The sequence below is a fragment of the Panthera tigris genome, chromosome A3 (assembly GCF_018350195.1).
Source record: "Panthera tigris isolate Pti1 chromosome A3, P.tigris_Pti1_mat1.1, whole genome shotgun sequence".
Taxonomy (NCBI): domain Eukaryota; kingdom Metazoa; phylum Chordata; class Mammalia; order Carnivora; family Felidae; genus Panthera; species Panthera tigris.
Genome location: NC_056662.1, coordinates 58277237 through 58295004, shown reverse-complemented (window position 1 = coordinate 58295004; position 17768 = coordinate 58277237). Strand labels below are relative to the sequence as shown.

The following is a 17768-nucleotide window of genomic DNA, read 5'->3' as shown; positions in this document are numbered from 1 at the left end:
CGCAGCCTCCCGCCGTGTTGAGAAGTCGAGCTCCTGGAAAAGCGGATTCCACTCGAATACTGCACGTCCTGCGGCCGCCGTGCGCAGAGTCCTCACCGTGTGCGAGGTCCGGGGATGGGCTCATTACCTGCTGGATGGCACGGATTCTGCAGCCAGAGGGTGGTGGGCGTTCAAATCGCGAACCAACACACTCCCCTACTTACCAGCTGTGGGACCCTACCGGGTCACTTAACCTCTCTGTGCCTCAGTTCCGTTATTAGAAAAACAAGCAAACCACGGTATTGAACTCATTTGGGTGATGGATGGGAGAATTAAATAAGTTAACATCTGGAGAGGCTTATATTTTGGTAATAGATAAAGGTAGGGACTGTTATCATTTTATAGAGGAGGAAACTAAGTAAATGGTGAAGGTAAGATTACCACCGAGTCAGTCTGATGCCAAAGCCATTCCCTTGCTTTGTAAGGATAATGACTGTCTTACACTTGACTTAGGAGTGCATTGCTGCGAGTTCTTCTGAAAGCAAAGTCAAATTTTTACATATCAACCAAAGTAAAAGGTAGCAAACACCCAGAGACAAAGTGGCTGGCATGCAGTAGCAGAGAATTGTAAGAATGTATCAGAGTTTCAAAACATTCTTTTATTGGTGGAAATTTGAGCTGTTTCCAATAGTTAAGTTTTATAGATAGCAACATAATTCTAAATCATTTACACTTTAACTTCTGCTTATGGTATTCCCTTATCTGCCCATTAAGAGACATATTCTGCTCTAGATTTTCCACCTAAAATCTAATAGTCCTGCTTCCAGTTTGTTACGGATGAAAGTGACTTGAACCAGCATCAGAATTTTTGTAGCCACTGTGTTACACTGTGCAGTAGCCAGAGGATCCGTTATCTACCCTGTCCTCCATTCCATCTACCTCCTCCTTTTCCCTCCTATTCAAAGCCATTTTTCTTTAAAAAGTCTTCTTAATCTCCTCAGTGCACTCCAAGCTGGCCTCACATCCCACCCCAGCCACCCTTTCCAGGATGCCTTCTTTCTGTTGCTAGTCTAAGGGGAGTTCTGGCATTCTCTCCGCATGATCTCGTCTCCTCCCACGGCTCTGCCATCCTTTTATGCTGCTGACTTGCCAGCCTCTCTCACTTGCCCCTGAATGATGTGTCCCATAGTCTTGGAGAGGCAGTATAGCAAGTCATTAAAAGACGTGAGCTCTTTCAAATGACTTCAAATGAATTGACATCCTGCTCTATCACCTACTAGCCGTGTCTGTAAAATAAGGACAGTCACTTCTATCCCAGTGGCCTAGGAGAAGCACAGAGCAGACACGTGATAGATGCATACCACAGCCTCTTTTCTATCATATGCTCTGCGGGGGGGGGGGGGGGGGGGGGTTGAGGGAGGGAGGCAGGGGAGCCTGGCAGCTGACTCCTTCCACCCAGGCTCTTGTTCTTGGCTGTTAGGGGCCACTTCTTCCTTTGAGGCTCTGGTGGAGGTGGATATTTTCCTCTGCCAGTCCCAGCACATGATGTGAAGAATAAATGCCCAGTTCTTACTGTTCGTTGCCAGCAGGATAAAGTCCAAGCTCTTTAACTTAGTATATAGGTCCCTTGTAACCTGTCCGTGCCTGTCTGTCTATCCCTGTCTGTCCCACTGCATCACCCTCCCAGACTCCACGGCAGCGATCTGGCGTCTTTATGGTTCTACAGTCAGTGAACACCCACACATCCACCAGATAGATTAATACAATTAGCATTTTGATCTATTTTCATCCTCACTTTTAATCCCTCTGTTCATTCATCAAGGTACATGATAGTAATTTACAAATATTTCTCTTGAGAGAATGCATGCAGCAAATGCATAAAAATATATGTACAAAAAACCTGTTAAAATCATTCAGGTGAAGTGAGGGAATATTGCCAGTTCCCCAGAAGCTCTCCATATGCCTCTCTCCCCAAATCACAATCCCTTGCCTCCTCTCCTAGAGGTAATCACTGTCTTGACATTTGTGATACACATTTCTTTGCTTTCCTTTATAGTTGGATTTCCTACACATGCAATCCTCAGTGTTATAGATTCATCTTACCTATTTTGAACTTTATATAAATGATATCATACTTTAATTTTTTGTGTCTATGTTGTCAAAATTATGTTTGAGAATCATACTTACTTTGTTGTTTGTAGATATATATGGCTGTATAGTATTGCATAGTGTAGCTATATGACCATTTATTCAACTATTGTCAGTAGGTGTTTTATTTATTTTTATTTGTATTTATTTTGTTGGTGGTGGTTATTTTGAGAGAGAAGTGGGGAAGGGGCAGAGGGGGGGAGGCAGACGACCCGAAGCAAGCTCTGCACTGTGAGTACAGAGCCTAATGCGGGGTTTGAACTCAGGAACCGTGAGATCATGAGCTGAGCTGAAGTCAGATGCTTAACCAACTGAGCCACCCAGATGCCCCCGTTGGTAGGTGTTTTAATAGGTTTTGTTATTCAGGTATGGTGAGGCCAGGTAATCAAGAGATGCCTGCCATTGAAAAGGTAATTTATTCTACTCATAGATCCCAAGAAAAGGGATCTTTGGCCAATGGGGACAGGAGTCAAAGGATTTCCAGGTCATGGGTGGGCTGTTCACTTTACACCCTTCCTCAGAGGGTATCCAGCAGGATTGAGCCCCGGGTGCTCACAGTGGTAACAGCTAAGGGACACAGCCTTAGAATGGCTTTCCTTCCTCCCTGGTCCAATCACTCTAGTCCCCCACTCCTGTTCTTTAGGACTACATCCCAAAGTAAACTACCCGTGTGCTAAGTCCTTGTCTCAGGCCCTTTGGAGGAATCCAAACTAAGGCACTGGTGCACATTCAAGAGTTTTTCTAGGGTATATACCTCGTAGTAGGGTTGCTGGTTGTGGGGTAGAAGTATGCTTCATTATATTATATAATGTCAAACTGATTTCCAAGATGATGGTACCAATTTACATTGCTACTATCAGTGTATGAGCTTTCCTGTTGCTCCACATTCTCATCAACACAGATTATGGTTAGATTTTTCTGTCTTTTCTCTCTCCCCCTCCCCCCCCAACCCAGTCTGGTAGATGAGTAATGGTGTCTCATTTCTATTTTAATGACTGATGTGGTTGGTTGATCACCTTTTCATACTTTCATTGGCCAGTTGGATATCCTCTTTTGTGAAATGCCTGTTAATGTCTTTTGCCTGTTTTTATTGGGTTGCCTGTGGGTTTTTGTATTGATTTGTAAGAAATAATTTTATTTTCTTTATTCCAGTGCTTTGGTATTGAAAAGTGCCACAGATTGTTTTGGGGTAGTTGTTAATGTTAATGTTTCTATCCATCAACCTAACTGGGCTAAGGGATGTCCAGATGGCTGGTAAAATATCATTTCTGGGTGTGTCTGTGGGGGTGTTTGAGGAAGAGATTAGCATTTGAATCAGTAAATGAATAAAGAAGATTAATCTCATCAATAGGGATGGGCATCACCCAGTCCTTGTGGGTCTGAATGGAGCTGAGACATCCACCTTCTCCTGACCTTGGACATCAGCACTCTTGGTTCTCCAGTTTTCAGATTCAGTCTGGGCCTTTACGCCATTGGCACCCCTGGTTCACAGAACTTTGTGTTTGGACTGGGACTACCCCACTGGCTTTCCTGGGCCTGCAGCCTGCAGATGGCAGATCATGGGACCTCTGTCTCCATAATCACATGAGCTAATCCGTGTTGTTCTATGTATCAGTAGTGTTTTCCTTTTTACTAGTGAGTAGTATTCCCTTGTATGGACATGCCATATTTTTGTTTATTCATTCAACAGTTGATGGCTACTTGGGTTGTATTTATTTATTTATTTATTTATTTATCTTGCTATTAGGAATAAAGCTATTAATAGCATTCACGTACAAGTCTATGTGGGGACACGTTTTCATTTCTCTTGAGTAAATATTTAAGAGCAAGATTGCTGAGTTGTATGGTAACCATAGGTTTACCTTTATAATAAATTGTCGAGCTTTCTTTTCCCTCCAAAGTGGCTATACCATTTTGCATTCCCACAGACACTGCATGACAGTCCCAGTTTTTCTGCATCTTTGGCAACACTTGCTATTGAGTGGCTTTTTAATTTTAGCTATTCTACTAGGTGTGTCGTGGCATTTCATGGCAGTTTTAATTTACATTTTTCTAATGGCTAACAATATTGAGCAGCTTTTTATGTGCTTACTTTTTGTCTCTCTTCTTTGGTGAATTGTCTGTGTAAATATTTGCTCATTTAAAAATCTGGTTGTGTCTTCTTAGTGTTGAGTTGTGAGAGTTATTTTATATGTTCTCCATACCAGTCCTTTTTCAGGCAGGCGTTTTGCCAGTGTTTTCTCCCAGTTTGTGGCTTGCATTTCCATTTTCTTACCAGTGGCTTTTGAAGAGCAAACATTTAAAATTTTGGTAACGTCTAATTTATCATTTTTTTTCTTTCATGGTTTGTGCTTTCTGTACCATTTCTAAGAAATCTTTGTCTGATCTAAGCCCATGAAAAATATCTTTGATGTTTTATTCTAGAAGCTTAATAGTTTTATCTGCTACATTTAGGTCTGTAATCCATTAAAAACATTTTCTGTGTATGAATGAGGTTCATTTTGTCCCTACAGAGATCAAATTGATCCATCACTCTTTGTCCAAAAGACTATCCCTTTTCCTGACTTGCACGTTATTTTTGTCTTAATGCTGTATTTTTCTGAATACAATGAGACATTGTTATTTTATGCAGTCTACGTTTATTTAGATTTAGCTATGTACTCTCCAGTCTCCTCCCTCTTTATCTTTTCTTGTATCTCAGATCACCCATTTGTGATCATTTTCTTTCCTACTGAAGTATATCCTTTAGAATTTCCTTTAACAAGGGTCTACTAGTGGCACACTCTCTTTTGTTTGTCTGAAGTTTACTTCTGTTTCACTCGCAGAAAATATTTCTGCTGAGTACAGAATTCTAGCAGTAGGCCTGTTTTCAACACATGGAGACTTTCATTCTACTTTGGTTCCTGTGCTGCTGCTGAGAAGTCAGATTCCAGTCTCATGGCCACACCTCTGAAGATGACTGTTCTTTATTTCTCCTGTGGCTTTAAAACTCTTCTCTATGTCTTTGGTATGCAACTAGGTGTGGGTTTCTTCCTGCTTTCCTTAGAAACATTTTGGACCTTCCCTCTGGTCTCTAACCTGTCTTTCGTATCTGTTGTCTCTTTGTCTTTGTGCGGCATTTAGATAATTACAGTGGATGGAATGTTTGTGTCCACCCCACCCCCAATTCATGTGTTTGGGGTGGCTATATTTGAGGATAGGGCCTCGAATGAAATAATTAAAGCTAAATGAAGTTGTAAGGATGGGGCACTGGTCTGATAGAGTTAGTGCCCAAATAAGGATACAAGAAAGGGGCACCTGGGTGCAGGTTAAGCATCTGACTCTTGGTTTTGGCTCAGGTCATAATCTCACAGTTCATGAGATTGAACCCTGTGTCAGGTTCTGCACTGACAGCCAGGAGCCTGCTTGGGATTCTCTGTCTTCCTTTCTCTCTGCCCCTTCCCTGCTCACACACTCTTTCTCATTCTCTCTCTCTCTCTCAGAATAAATAAATAAACGTTAAAAAAAAAAAAAAAGACACCAGGAGTGCCTGGGTGACTCAGTTGGTTAAGCGTCCGACTTCAGCTCAGGTCATGATCTCACAGTTCGTGGGTTCGAGCCCCCCATCGAGTTCTGTGCTAACAGCTCAGAACCTGGAGCCTGCTTCAGATTCTGTGTCTGCCTCTCTCTCTGCCCCTCCCCTGCTCACACTCCGTCTCTCTCAAAAATAAAAAATAAACATTAAAAAATAAAAAAAAAAAAACACCAGAGAACTCTTTCTCTCAATGTGCATCAAGGAAAAGCCTTGTGTGATGATATAGTGAGAAGGTGGCCATCTGCAAGCCAGGAAGAGAGCTCTCACCAGAAACTGAGTCTGCTGGAACCTTGGTCTTGGACTTCCCAGCCTCCAGAACTGTGAGACAATAAATGTCTGTGGTTTTAGCCACCCAGTTTATGACATTTTGTGCTGGCAGCTCAAGCAGGCTGAAACATTGTCAAACTGTGTTCCATTATGATTTTTACCATTTCATAGTCTTACTAGGAGTATATGAGTACCACATGGGCTACTCATCAATGATGCAGGTGGTCATAGCACTTATACAGAAGGAGCTATTTTGCATTGGAACTCAGTTACTTGGCTTAGTAACATTTTGCAGAAATTTTAGGCTTGTTTAAGCAGTTCATAGCAAAGGACTCTTCCACCAGCAAACATTCTCAGGTTTGGCTGCAGGACACTAGCCTTTGGTATGTTTACAAAAAGATTTGACTAGTGATGGGAGGGAACACATTGCAGAACTTCTGCTCACCCATTACTTCCTACTCACAAACGTTTGCCAAGAACAATGAGAGGCATGTAGTCACAGGTAACAAAGCACAGTTTAAAGTTTAGAGCTAGGAATGTAAAGAGGATCCTGGGATGTCTTCTTGGTCAGAAAAAAAAACAAAACAAAAACCCAAAGCTAGAAAAGATTAATGGGTCATGTCAAAAGAACACAGGAGTCAACTTGAAGAGACTTCCACTGGGAAAAGGTGGAATAATTTAAGCATCAAAAAGAATAATGGTGGCAGTTATTTAAAAAACTAAACATACATATATTTACTGTCCTCCCAGCAATTGCTCTCCTGGGCATTTATCCCAGAGAACTAAAAACGTGTGTCTCCCACAGAAACCAAATACATCATTGTTCATAGCAACATTTTTGTAACAGCCCCAAACTGGAAGCAACCCAAATGTCCCTCAATATGTGAATGGTTACATACAGGCACATCCGTACCATGGAATATTGCTCAGAAATAAAAATTGAGGGGTGTCTGGATGGCTCAGTTGGTTGTGTCTGACTTTGGCTCAGGTCAAGATCTCATGATTCGTGGGTTCAAGCCCCATGTCAGGCTCCTGTGCTAACAGCTCGGAGCCCGGAACCTGCCTTGGATTCTGTGCCTCCCTCTCTCTCTATGCCCCTCCCCACTCACACTCTGTCTCTCTCAAAAGTAAACATTAAAAAATTAAAAAATAAAAAGAAATCTAAATTGATATGTGAAACAACTTGGGTGGATCTTATATTGAGTGAAAAAAAAAGCCAGTCTTAAAAGGTAATACATTATATGATTTCATTTATAGAACATTCTCAAAATTACAAAATTATAGGAGTGGAGAACAGATTAGTGGTTGCTAAAGGGTTAGTGACGGTGTGTGGGGTGTGTGTAACCGTAAAGGGGCAGCATGAGGGAGCTCTTTGTGGTCATGGAAGGGTGCTGCATCTTGACTGCAGTGGTGGTTACACAATCTATATGTGACAAAATGTCATAGAACTGTACACAGAAGGCACCAATGTCTGTTTTTGGTTGTACAATGTCTGCTTTTGACATCACACTATAACTGTGTAAGACACAAGTATTGGTAATGGGTCTCCTGAGTTAATAATGATTAAAAACAAAAACAAAAGACAAGCCTTCAATAGTCATCACTGGAAGTTATCAAGGCATCTAATTTATTCTGATAATTTATTTTTTCTAAAGCAAAAATAATTCAAGCATTTATCCTGCCTTTCCTTTTATGTTTCAATTCTATTTCAAGGTAACCAAATTGTTGATATGGGAAAGATTTTCTTTCTAGACAAATTCCAGCTAATACATCTAGAAGGAATTAGAACATTAGAAAAAGAAATCATTTTGCAACCCCTAATGAAGCAATCTATATAGGCAACAATAATCAATATGTGAAATACTAAATGAAATATTGAGTGGAATCTTATAGTAGATAGATCATCCTGGCAACACCTGAACCCCATGATCAATCTTAAGTCTTTTCTTTGTCTTTCTTTCTTTCTTTCTTTCTTTCTTTCTTTCTTTCTTTCTTTCTTTCTTCATTTGAGAGAGAGACCGAGAGTGTGTGAACAGGGGAGAGGGGCAGAGGGAGAGAGTGAGAAACTTTTAAAGTTTTAAATTCTTTTTATTTTGAAAAAGAGAGAGAGAGAAAGGAAGGTGCAAAGAGAGAGAGGGAGAGAGAGAATCCCAAGCAGGCTCTGTTGTCAGTGCTGAGTCCAACATGGGGCTCGATCCCAAGAACTGTGAGATCATGACCTGAGCAGAGTTGGATGCTCAACCAACTGAGGCACCCAGGTACCCCTTGAAAGAAAAAGAGAGAGTAAGAGAGAGAGAGAGAGAGAGAGAGAGAGAGTCTTAAGCAGGCTCCACACTCAGCGTGGACCCTGATGAGGTTGATCCCATGACCCTGGGATCATGACCTGAGCTGAAACCAAGAGTCAGGCAGTTAACTGACTGAGCCACCCAGATGTCCTGAATCTTAATTCTTAATTTCACCAAATGTGGGACAAAGGACTACCTTTGTCTGTTTAGGCTGCTATAACAAAATATCACAGACTAGGTGGTTTAAACAACAGACGTTTATTTTTCACAGTTCTGGAGGCTGAGAGGTCCAAGATCAAGGTGCTGGTAGATTCGATGTCTGGTGAGGACTCTTTTCCTGCCTTGTAGACAGCCACCTCACTGTGTTCTCACATGACCTTTCCTGTTTTTCTCTTTTTTTAAGGGCACTAATACCATGATGAGGGCTTCTCCCTCATAACCTCATCTAATCCTAGTTACCTTCCAAAGGCCTCCACTTTCTAATACTGGGGTATAGGGCTTCAACATATGGAGTTTTGAAGGAACACAAATATTTAGCCCTTTATAGTGACATCAAGTATTGCCTGATGTGATGTAGTAGTGTGCACAGGTAGGAGGTACACAGTGCTATCTATGAAGTGTTTGAAAAAAATTTGGCCTGAATCTGCTGAAGCTTCTATTTTAACTGCTAGATAACACAAATACAGAGTCAATGGAACGAGTCATATAATTCAGAATGTGGAACGCTCCGTAGTACAAATAACCCAGTTTCTTCAACAAATAAATGGGATGAAAAATTATAGGTGTGTGGTTATAGATATGAAAATATTTAGGAGACATAAGATGAAATGCAAGAGATGGGTCAACTGTTAAAAGCCATTATTGAGGTCAGTAGAGAAATCTGAATGTGGGCTAAGTATCAGATGATATGAAAGAACGTTGTTTTATTTATCAGGTGTGATAAGGGAGTTTCGGCTAGGTAAAAAATTCTGTTACAGAGACATACTACAGTATTTACTGTTATATTTGCGAATCCTGTATCTGACAAGGGACTTGTATCCAGAATATCCAAAGAACATGTATAAGTCAATTACAAAAAGCAAAGCAAAACAAAACAAATAAGCCTATTTAAAATGTGCAAAGGATTTGAACAGACATTTTTCCAAAGAAGACATGCAAATGGCCAATAAGCACATGGAAAAATGCTCAACATCATTAGTCATTGGGGAAATGCAAGTCAAAACCACAATGAGATACCATCTCACACCCACTAGGATGCCTATAATCAAAAAGGCAAGTGATAGATATTGGTGAAAATGTGGAACCTTTACACATTTCTGATGGAAATATAAAATGGTGCAGCCATTTGGAAAATAGTTTGGCTGCTCTTGAAAAGGCTAAACATAGAGTTACCATATGAACCAGCAATTTCATTCCTAGGTACATGTACCCAAGATAAATGAAATGTATGTTCACACAAAAACTTGTACATCAGTGTTCACAGAAGCATTATTCAAGTGGAAATGAAATTATTCATGTTTCCATTACGGGAAAACAACCTAAATGTCCCATCAAACGATGATGAATGGATAAATGAAATGTGGTATAGCCATACAATTGATGATCATTTGTCAATAAAAGGAGTGGTTGCTAGGGCCTGGGAGAAAGAGAGAAGAGAGGGCGACAGCTTTCCCCTGACCCTGATACGTTTCAGTGAATTTACTTGTCACATCTTGGGTGGGGAGTGAGGATGGGGTGGGAAGGAGGGGCACGTTTACTTCCTACTCACCCTTACCTGGAGTGTATAGCCCTTTGGATGTTCCAGTTTATAAGGTCGCTATTAGACTTCCTACCCTGGCTGGCTTCTGGTATTTGACTACTACTGCTCTCTTCAAATCTGAAGCTCAAAGTTGTGGGGATTGGAAAAAGCAGCCTTGGTGCTTAGCTCACCACACTAAATTCCACATTCTCTTAGATTAGGACCTAGAGATTTGTTTCTATCTTTTTGATGCTTTTAAGAAGACATTTTATATTTTTTCCAACACATACAGTTGTTTTCACCTGATGAATTAGTTCAAATAAACTGGCTTGCCAAATTTCTGGAAACCAATAGTGATTTTGAATCCCTTAATAATTTAAAATTCATGGCCATTAACTTCAAGAGGCTGCTGGGGCTGCCTGGTAGTGCTACTCAACTTTCCACCTTTCTGGGAGGCTCTCACAATTTCTTTTTTCCTACTTTCTTCAGATCTCTTTTCAGATTACACCTTGTGAAAGAGACCTTGCTTGAGAACACTGCATGAAGTAACACCTGCCTCCCCAACATGATTTTCTTTATTGGGTGTTATTTTTACTATTATACTTAGGAATCACTGCCTAAGATACCGGGCTTTTATTTGTTACTTAGTTCGGTGTGGGTCTTCTACCAGGATTACAAACTCCTGAGGAGCAGGGATTTGCCTGTTTAGTTCACTGATGATCCCCAATGCTTAAAGAGTTCCTGGTAAAAGAATATACATGACAAATATTTGAGAACACATTGCTATACATTTTAGATCAAACTTCTGTGTTTGCAAGATCTGTCTGCTACCAGATTGTTCGTGGGTTTCCGATTTAACATCATCGTGAGTGCAAACTTAACGTTCTAAGATCCATGTGCTATTTGATGTGCTTGTCTTTCTGTAAGTACCATATTGACAACAGCGATGTGCCCTGGGAAGATTGGTTTGTACAGGGTCTCATTATTATTTCTACTTCAAATTACTGTTTCAGAAAACACGATGGCTGAGTGAGCCCAGCTGAGGTTCATGAAGTCCAGCCCAGATCAGCGTAACCGTCCAAGCAACCTGGTGACTGGTAAGGAATAATAAATCCATTGTGGCTGTTTTAAGCCATTAAGGATTAGTTTGTCATGCCGAAATTGTGAAGCGATAGATGGCACAAGCAGAGAACAACTTTTGTCACTTGATCTATGAATTATTTCTGGCTCTTGGATAAAAACCCAGGTTTGGGGAAGGGTCTAGAGGCAGTGGCTATTTACAATCGTGTTCGCGTTCAGATAACAGACCACCAGCTGCTTTCAGTCATAGCAACCGTTGTGTATTGTTATGATTTCAAGTCCACTTCTTTACGGTTTAAGTGAAGTTGTCTTGATCTGAGGGTGATTTACATTTGGGGAGGCCATGTCAGAATGATGTCACCCAAGCTGTGCTACTGAGTGCCTACAGAGAGGAAACCCTTAATACCAAGAATTTGTGAAGACTCACCAAGAGTGTTCCGTCTGAGCAAGGCTACTCTTGGCTGATCTCAATAGCTCTCTGAAGACCTTGAGACATTAGCTCCTGCCACGATGAAGGCTACACTCCTTGCTGGCAGTGGTGTAAACCGTGCAGCGGACCCACGAAAGAGATCTTCTTGCCCGTAAACACGGGCCTCTTCGCTCTGCTAGCATTGTGCTCTAGCAATCTGTGCTGGCAGCTGGATGTCAGCTCTTGGTTGGCTAAGCCAACTCTTCTGAGAACCAACTTGCAGAAAGGTACACCTCAATTAAATTTGGTCTTTTTTGTCTTTCATCTCCCTTTTGCCTAGAACAGTAGTGTAATTAATCTATCACTGGTTTGGACTATATTATTTCCTTATTGGCTCATGAAGAGACATTATCCTGTATGCTACTGGCTTGTGACATATTATTATTATAAATTATAATTCCCCCAGTGAAATTTTGTTAAATAAATTACTGGCAAAGACAATTTCAGTCTCTGAGCATAATTTGCCGTGAACGAAACAAGAACCATCTCTGATGAGTAATTAAAATGTCTAATCCAGTGTAATAATCAAAATGTCAAACTTTATTAAGGATGAAAGCTTCTCCTCTGTCCTGGCTGAGAACTGTATTGGGTCTTGAGGCCTGGGGTGAGGGAGGTGGATGTGGGGAGATTCTCTCTTCTTGCTTGGCCTCCTGCCTCAGGTTGTCAGCGAGGTGGATTGAGAGGGGAAAACAAAGACGTACACGGCAGGTGTGGTTCCATTTTCACATCAGTGTTCGTTGACCCTGGTGGCTTTCCAAGCTGGCTCACTTTCTCCTGAAATCCTTCCATGAGCTTCTTAGCCATTCCCCCACCAGGAGCCTCTAATGCAATACCAGTGTACATGCAATACCTTCTATTTTAAAAACACATGTTCACGGTGCCTGGGTGGCTCAGTCGGTTAAGTGTCTGACTCTTGGTTTCAGCTCAGGTCGTGAGCTCACGGTTGGTGACACTGAGTCCCATCAGGTTCTGTGCTATCAAGGCAGGGTCTGTCACCTTGGGATTCTCTCTCTCCCTCTCTCTCTGCCCCTTCCACACTCGTGCTCTCTCTCTTTCTCAAAATAAAATAAACTTAAAAAAATACACTTTCATACATAGCATAAAGCAGAAAATTAATCAAATCAAGTCATAAGCTCTGTGACACATTTTCACAAGGTGGACACACTTGAACGGCAGATTGGAACACTATCAGGGGTCCCAGAAGCCTCTTCCTCTCCTGTTTCTTACTACCCACCCTCATCCCCTAACCTAACTTCTGACCCCAGAGATAAGCAATTCAGATTGTTGCCTTTGATGAACCTGGTTAGCTTTTTCAAGGACTGAACATCCTCTGCTAGCTCTCGGCTAATCAGTTTACCTCAAAATATGCAAATAAAATTCACTATTCCCAATCTGGTACATCTTGTTGCTACCTTTGTTTCTTGTCTCCCATCTGTCCACTTACATGTGAGCAAATGAATGATATGCAAGGTCACTGAACAGTGAGTAAAGGAATATCCCTGAGTAATTCTTTGATAAACTATTACTCCCAGAGAGCTTAACTAATGAGATAACATATTAAATGTAGTCGTAAAGGTCCCTGAAATAATGATTGCTTCTTTAACTATAAAGATGCATAATTCTTAACAAATCTAGTGACACAGTTCGTGTTTCTTTAAAATTTCCAAGCATTTAGGGAAATTTAATTCATTTCTTATATAACATGAGATCAATAAAATATTCTCTATTATTTCCTCTTATACCAGAAGTCGTGTTAAGCATGAATTGCTAAATTCCTTTTAAATGTTATAATCAGTTACATAAAAATTGATCTGGCTTAGCAGTGAATGATCTATTCTTAGTTTCAACATTTCTCAGGATTTTGCAACAAAGAGCAATAAAAAGTGACTCAAAGCAGGGCATCACCATTTGTTGCAGACATTGTTGGGTTCAAAATTCAACCTCACTTCAAGAATGTTCTTAATGGACCAATAAGTAAGCCTAACGGTTGGTATCAAATTGCATTTTGTCTGTTTCTTACTGCCTGAGGAGATCTTTCCACAAATTCTATTTCAATCGGGGCCCTGCCAAGGGGAAGAAAAATGTTACCATTGGCCTTTTACTGGTTGTACCCGTTTGTATTCAAATTTTATCTCTCGCTAGAGATCTATCCATTTCTCTACTCACAAGATTTCTCAAACTTCTCTTCTATTAAGTCCCTGGTAAAAACACTTGAAAAGCCCTGAAGAAAAGCAACAGAAGCAAAAAATATTCTCCAAATCAGTTTATATGATTCACCTAAACTAACTGCTTGAAATACATATAAACCCAAAATAGACAATGCTACCTCTATTATGTACATAAAATCTTCTTTCTCATCAATACAAAAGCTTTAGCACTTAATATATTTTTAAGAGTGAAAATCTATGTTTTCTCATGTCCTACTCTAAGAAATGATCTTATATATTAGCGTTGCTTTCCCTGAAAAAAATATTTTCAGAGCTTTGGGGTACATCTGATACATGAATTACAAATTTTTGTCCATCTTTTAGAGTTACCAGGGCCTCTTGTCCCACAGGAAGGCTGAGTTTGAAGGTGCTTTCAGTGGCCTTGTCCTCCAACAATATCTGGATGAGCTGCAAGGGGGAAACAGTGACAAGGAAAAGATAAAAAGAGAAATTATATGATTTCCTGTTGCAGGACCCACCATTTGAATTCTTCCACCATGCCCTCACAGACCTAACCAGAAGCTTCTGCATTTATTTACTCCTACTACTGGAGATCCCAATTTCTCTGAGGAATGCTCAAGGCCTGAGGACTGCAGGGAGAGAATCTCAACCCTCGGATGGTACAAGAGAGAGGGGTCATGGAGGGTGAGGCAGGTGGGCTGTCTTTAGGAAAAGGAATGGGCCTGCGGTTGTTTGTGACCACTTGAGATAAAGCCAGCACACTTCCATTAAGGACATGGGAGAGTGTGGATCTGGTGTGAAAATCATGAAGAAACGCATGAAATGTCCGTGGGGCTCCATGTGGATATAATGCTCATCACTTTGGCTGCCTTCCAGTTGGAGACCAATCCCTGTATTCTTGGCTCAAATTCCCACACAGACCCTTCCTCCACCATCCATCAAGCATGCCAGTAGATAAGGAAGGTAGGGGTGGGAGGACCATGAAAATAGTCATTGGTTAATTTAACACTCAGCTGGGTAGTAAGAGATTTGGGAGATTCACAGATTCTGATGTTAGCTTAAGCACCTGCTCTCAGCTAACACATCTAACTTCACTTAGCACGTCTTCCTATCAGAGAAACAGGATAATATGCCTTCCTTCCCTTAGCTCCAATGGTACTTGGGAGATGAGCAAATCCTTGGACATGATGACTTTCAGACTGACAGAGATGTATTTTCTTGGCCCTGTTTTATCGATAACCCCCCACCCCCCATAAGTCAACATATTTTGACAAAGATGGGTGCACAACAACTTCAAATGCAAGGTTAGTGAAAGTATTTCATACTCTTCCTCCCTAAATTTGACAACAACCATCACCACTCAACCAGAAGATGTGTTTCTTCTCTCTCAAAAAAATTGTCTTTACCTCTGTCCTAGAGCTAAAGAGTTGCTTGTTTTTAAATATTTTTGCCATGTTTTAATCCTTGAGTACATGCCCTAAAGTGAAAACTGTGTAGTCTGTTTTTAAAAAGAATATTTCTTATTTAATATCAGTGTGATTTTTTCACTTTATTCTTAAACATTCCTTGGCACCTTCCTATTTTGAACATTGCTAGAATGTGGAAGAGTGGCAGATGGATATGGCAGTCCAGAATGCTGACTTCGGTTGTTATCATAGGTGCAGGGCGGCACTAAATTGTTCCAAGAACGAGGCTGCCACAGATGTGCAGCTGAATGGGGTGTTAACTCGTGGCAGATGAATGCAGATGGGACACAGAGGGTGTGCTTTTTTGTTGATGATGAGTGCAAATGCCGAATAATGAATGCAATAAAAATTAGATGAGCGTAACTTTTTGGTGTTAGAGTGTTTAAGTCATTATAGCTAATTCAGCAAGCATGCACAAACAGAGGCAGGTTTAATTAATCTCTAATGCATATTATCTTGGATTATCTGACATTCATCTGCCTGTATTGCTTTATTATGTAGTTCAATTAAGTAGTTAATGTCTTTCTCTATTGTTTCCACCAATTAAATATAGGTCAAACCCCACTGCAATGAACTTCAGAGTTGCTAGGGGATTGGGTGGGGTGTGGTGAAAGGTGCTCAGTTTAGGAGGTTTCATTGGAGAATTAATAATGATGACTAATGGTTATGGGTACTTAACTTATGTTCCAAGAATCTTACAATGATTGACTTATTTAAGCTTCATAGCTGCCCTATGGAATTAGATAGTATTATTCCTATTTTGTAGATAAAGAGACTGAGGTACAGATAAATTAAGAAATTTGCCCAAGATTCTCAGCTAAGAAGTGGAAGACAGGGAATCTGAATCTCATCTAGGAAGTTATGTACTAGACTGCCCACTTATGTTCCCAAATCATCAGACTCGAAGGTATTTCTAATTTATTCCCATCACTGCTTTTGGAATTAGAGCACATGGCAGCACCTTCTGGGAAGAGAGAGGGTGCTAGGAAGGGACAGTTTTGCAAGGAGATCTACGAAGGTTTGAATCTCTGCTCTGTCAGTTACTAGTGAGGTGACCTTGGGAACATTACTCAACCCTTCATGAGCCTCAGTTATGCTATCTGTGAACCGGGAACAATGATGGTACATCTCATTGTGTTGTTGAAACGATGCATTTACATGCCCACCACGAAGTTTACTCCTGGCTACCTTGGTGACTAAGGGGCATGTCAAATTGTCTACAGTCCTAGCTCTCTCCCCAGCCAGTGAGTGGAGACGTGCACACTTGGAGCTGAATGTCCAGCACAATTCCTTGTCCTGTTAGGACTCCATACAATGTTCCAGAGTGTACTCAGGTGAGTTTCCCACTGGCCAGCCCTTGCAGGGCCCTGTTGCCAGGACAGGACATTTCGTCCAGAGGGTCAGGGTGCAGGGAGACACATTTTCCTGGGCACAGCCTGGCCAACTGGTCCCTTCTTCAGATCTAACTGGGCCTTCTCTCTGCCAGCAGCCCTGAAATACCAGCTCGTGAGTGATGCCCTAACTGTCCCCAGCTGCTCCTCTCCTAACAGGGCCCAGCTCTCCTTGCCCCCACCATTGGGTCCCTGATTTGAGGCCAGTATGTCACTATTTCACGCCTATCTGTCATGTCTGCTTCACATACACACTCACAGAGGAGGTGAGTTTCTTATTTATAGATAAGAACCTATATCCACCTACTGAACCTACTCCACCAACAGCATCAAAGGCAGCTGGATATATGAACATAACTATTGCAAGACAAGAAAACAAAGACCAAAACCAGAGAATGTGTAAACCCGACATGCATTTCTTTCACTCTGGCTCATATTATTTTTGTCTAGTACGGTGTTCTGTCCAAGTAGTGCTTAATAACAGGGTTCTCTGCACTCTGGGGTACTTGGAATGAGGGTTTATTCAGGAAGGAAAGGTCCCTGTGAGGTTCTGGTTATTGTGAGGACTATAGGGCATTGAACAGTTTCAGGCTGTGACTCATTCCCATGGTCAAGACCACTGTTAACTCAGGTGAAGGGCAATGGCCTTGCCTGGATCTCCTACTCAGCTCAACTCCTCATCTTCTCAAAAGGGGAGGGAACTTGCGGGTGTAAAAGAAATACTATGTAAAGTGGCTAAACTTCCAAACGTGTATAGAAGGTTTAGAAATTAGTACTAAGACAATTTTTTACACGAGGCACCCTCCACTTCCCCAGGCAACGGAGGAGTTTCAATTGCTTGCTCCAGCAGCCTGGCTCCTCTTTCTGGCACTCAAGGTCCCCTCTCTGAACTCTGCAATCTGTGTCCTATTCTCCTTCGGGCATGGACCACCCTCCTCTGATCTTGTGTTGTGGGAGAAGAATGGACTAGAGATCAGGCAGGCCAGGGTTCCAATCTCCATTCCACTATTTGCTTGCTGTGTGACTTCCTGCAAGTCACTTAGCTTCTCTGAGCCTCAGTTCCCTCAGCCATGGCATAGAAATGATAAGGGCAGATACTCTGCTGGGCTGTATGGCTTGGAGATAATGTATAGAAAAGTTGTATAGTAGGTGGAAATAGCAATTCTTATTTTTGTATCTTTCAAGATGTACCCCAATTCCATC

The 17768-nt window shown here is 41.3% G+C and overlaps 1 protein-coding gene across 16 annotated transcripts in view; it reads right to left on the bottom strand.

The window, feature by feature from the left end:
* Positions 1–13788: 13788 nt before the first annotated feature.
* The window catches only part of RFX8 (regulatory factor X8), a 254901-nt gene continuing 250921 nt past the window's right edge, over positions 13789–17768 (bottom strand). For all 16 annotated transcript variants that reach the window (XM_042981157.1, XM_042981149.1, XM_042981147.1 and 13 more), the window contains one exon: positions 13789–14155. In XM_042981157.1, the coding sequence (XP_042837091.1) occupies positions 13979–14155 (177 nt within the window). In that variant the 3' untranslated portion in view covers positions 13789–13978. The remainder of the gene's footprint in view (positions 14156–17768) is intronic.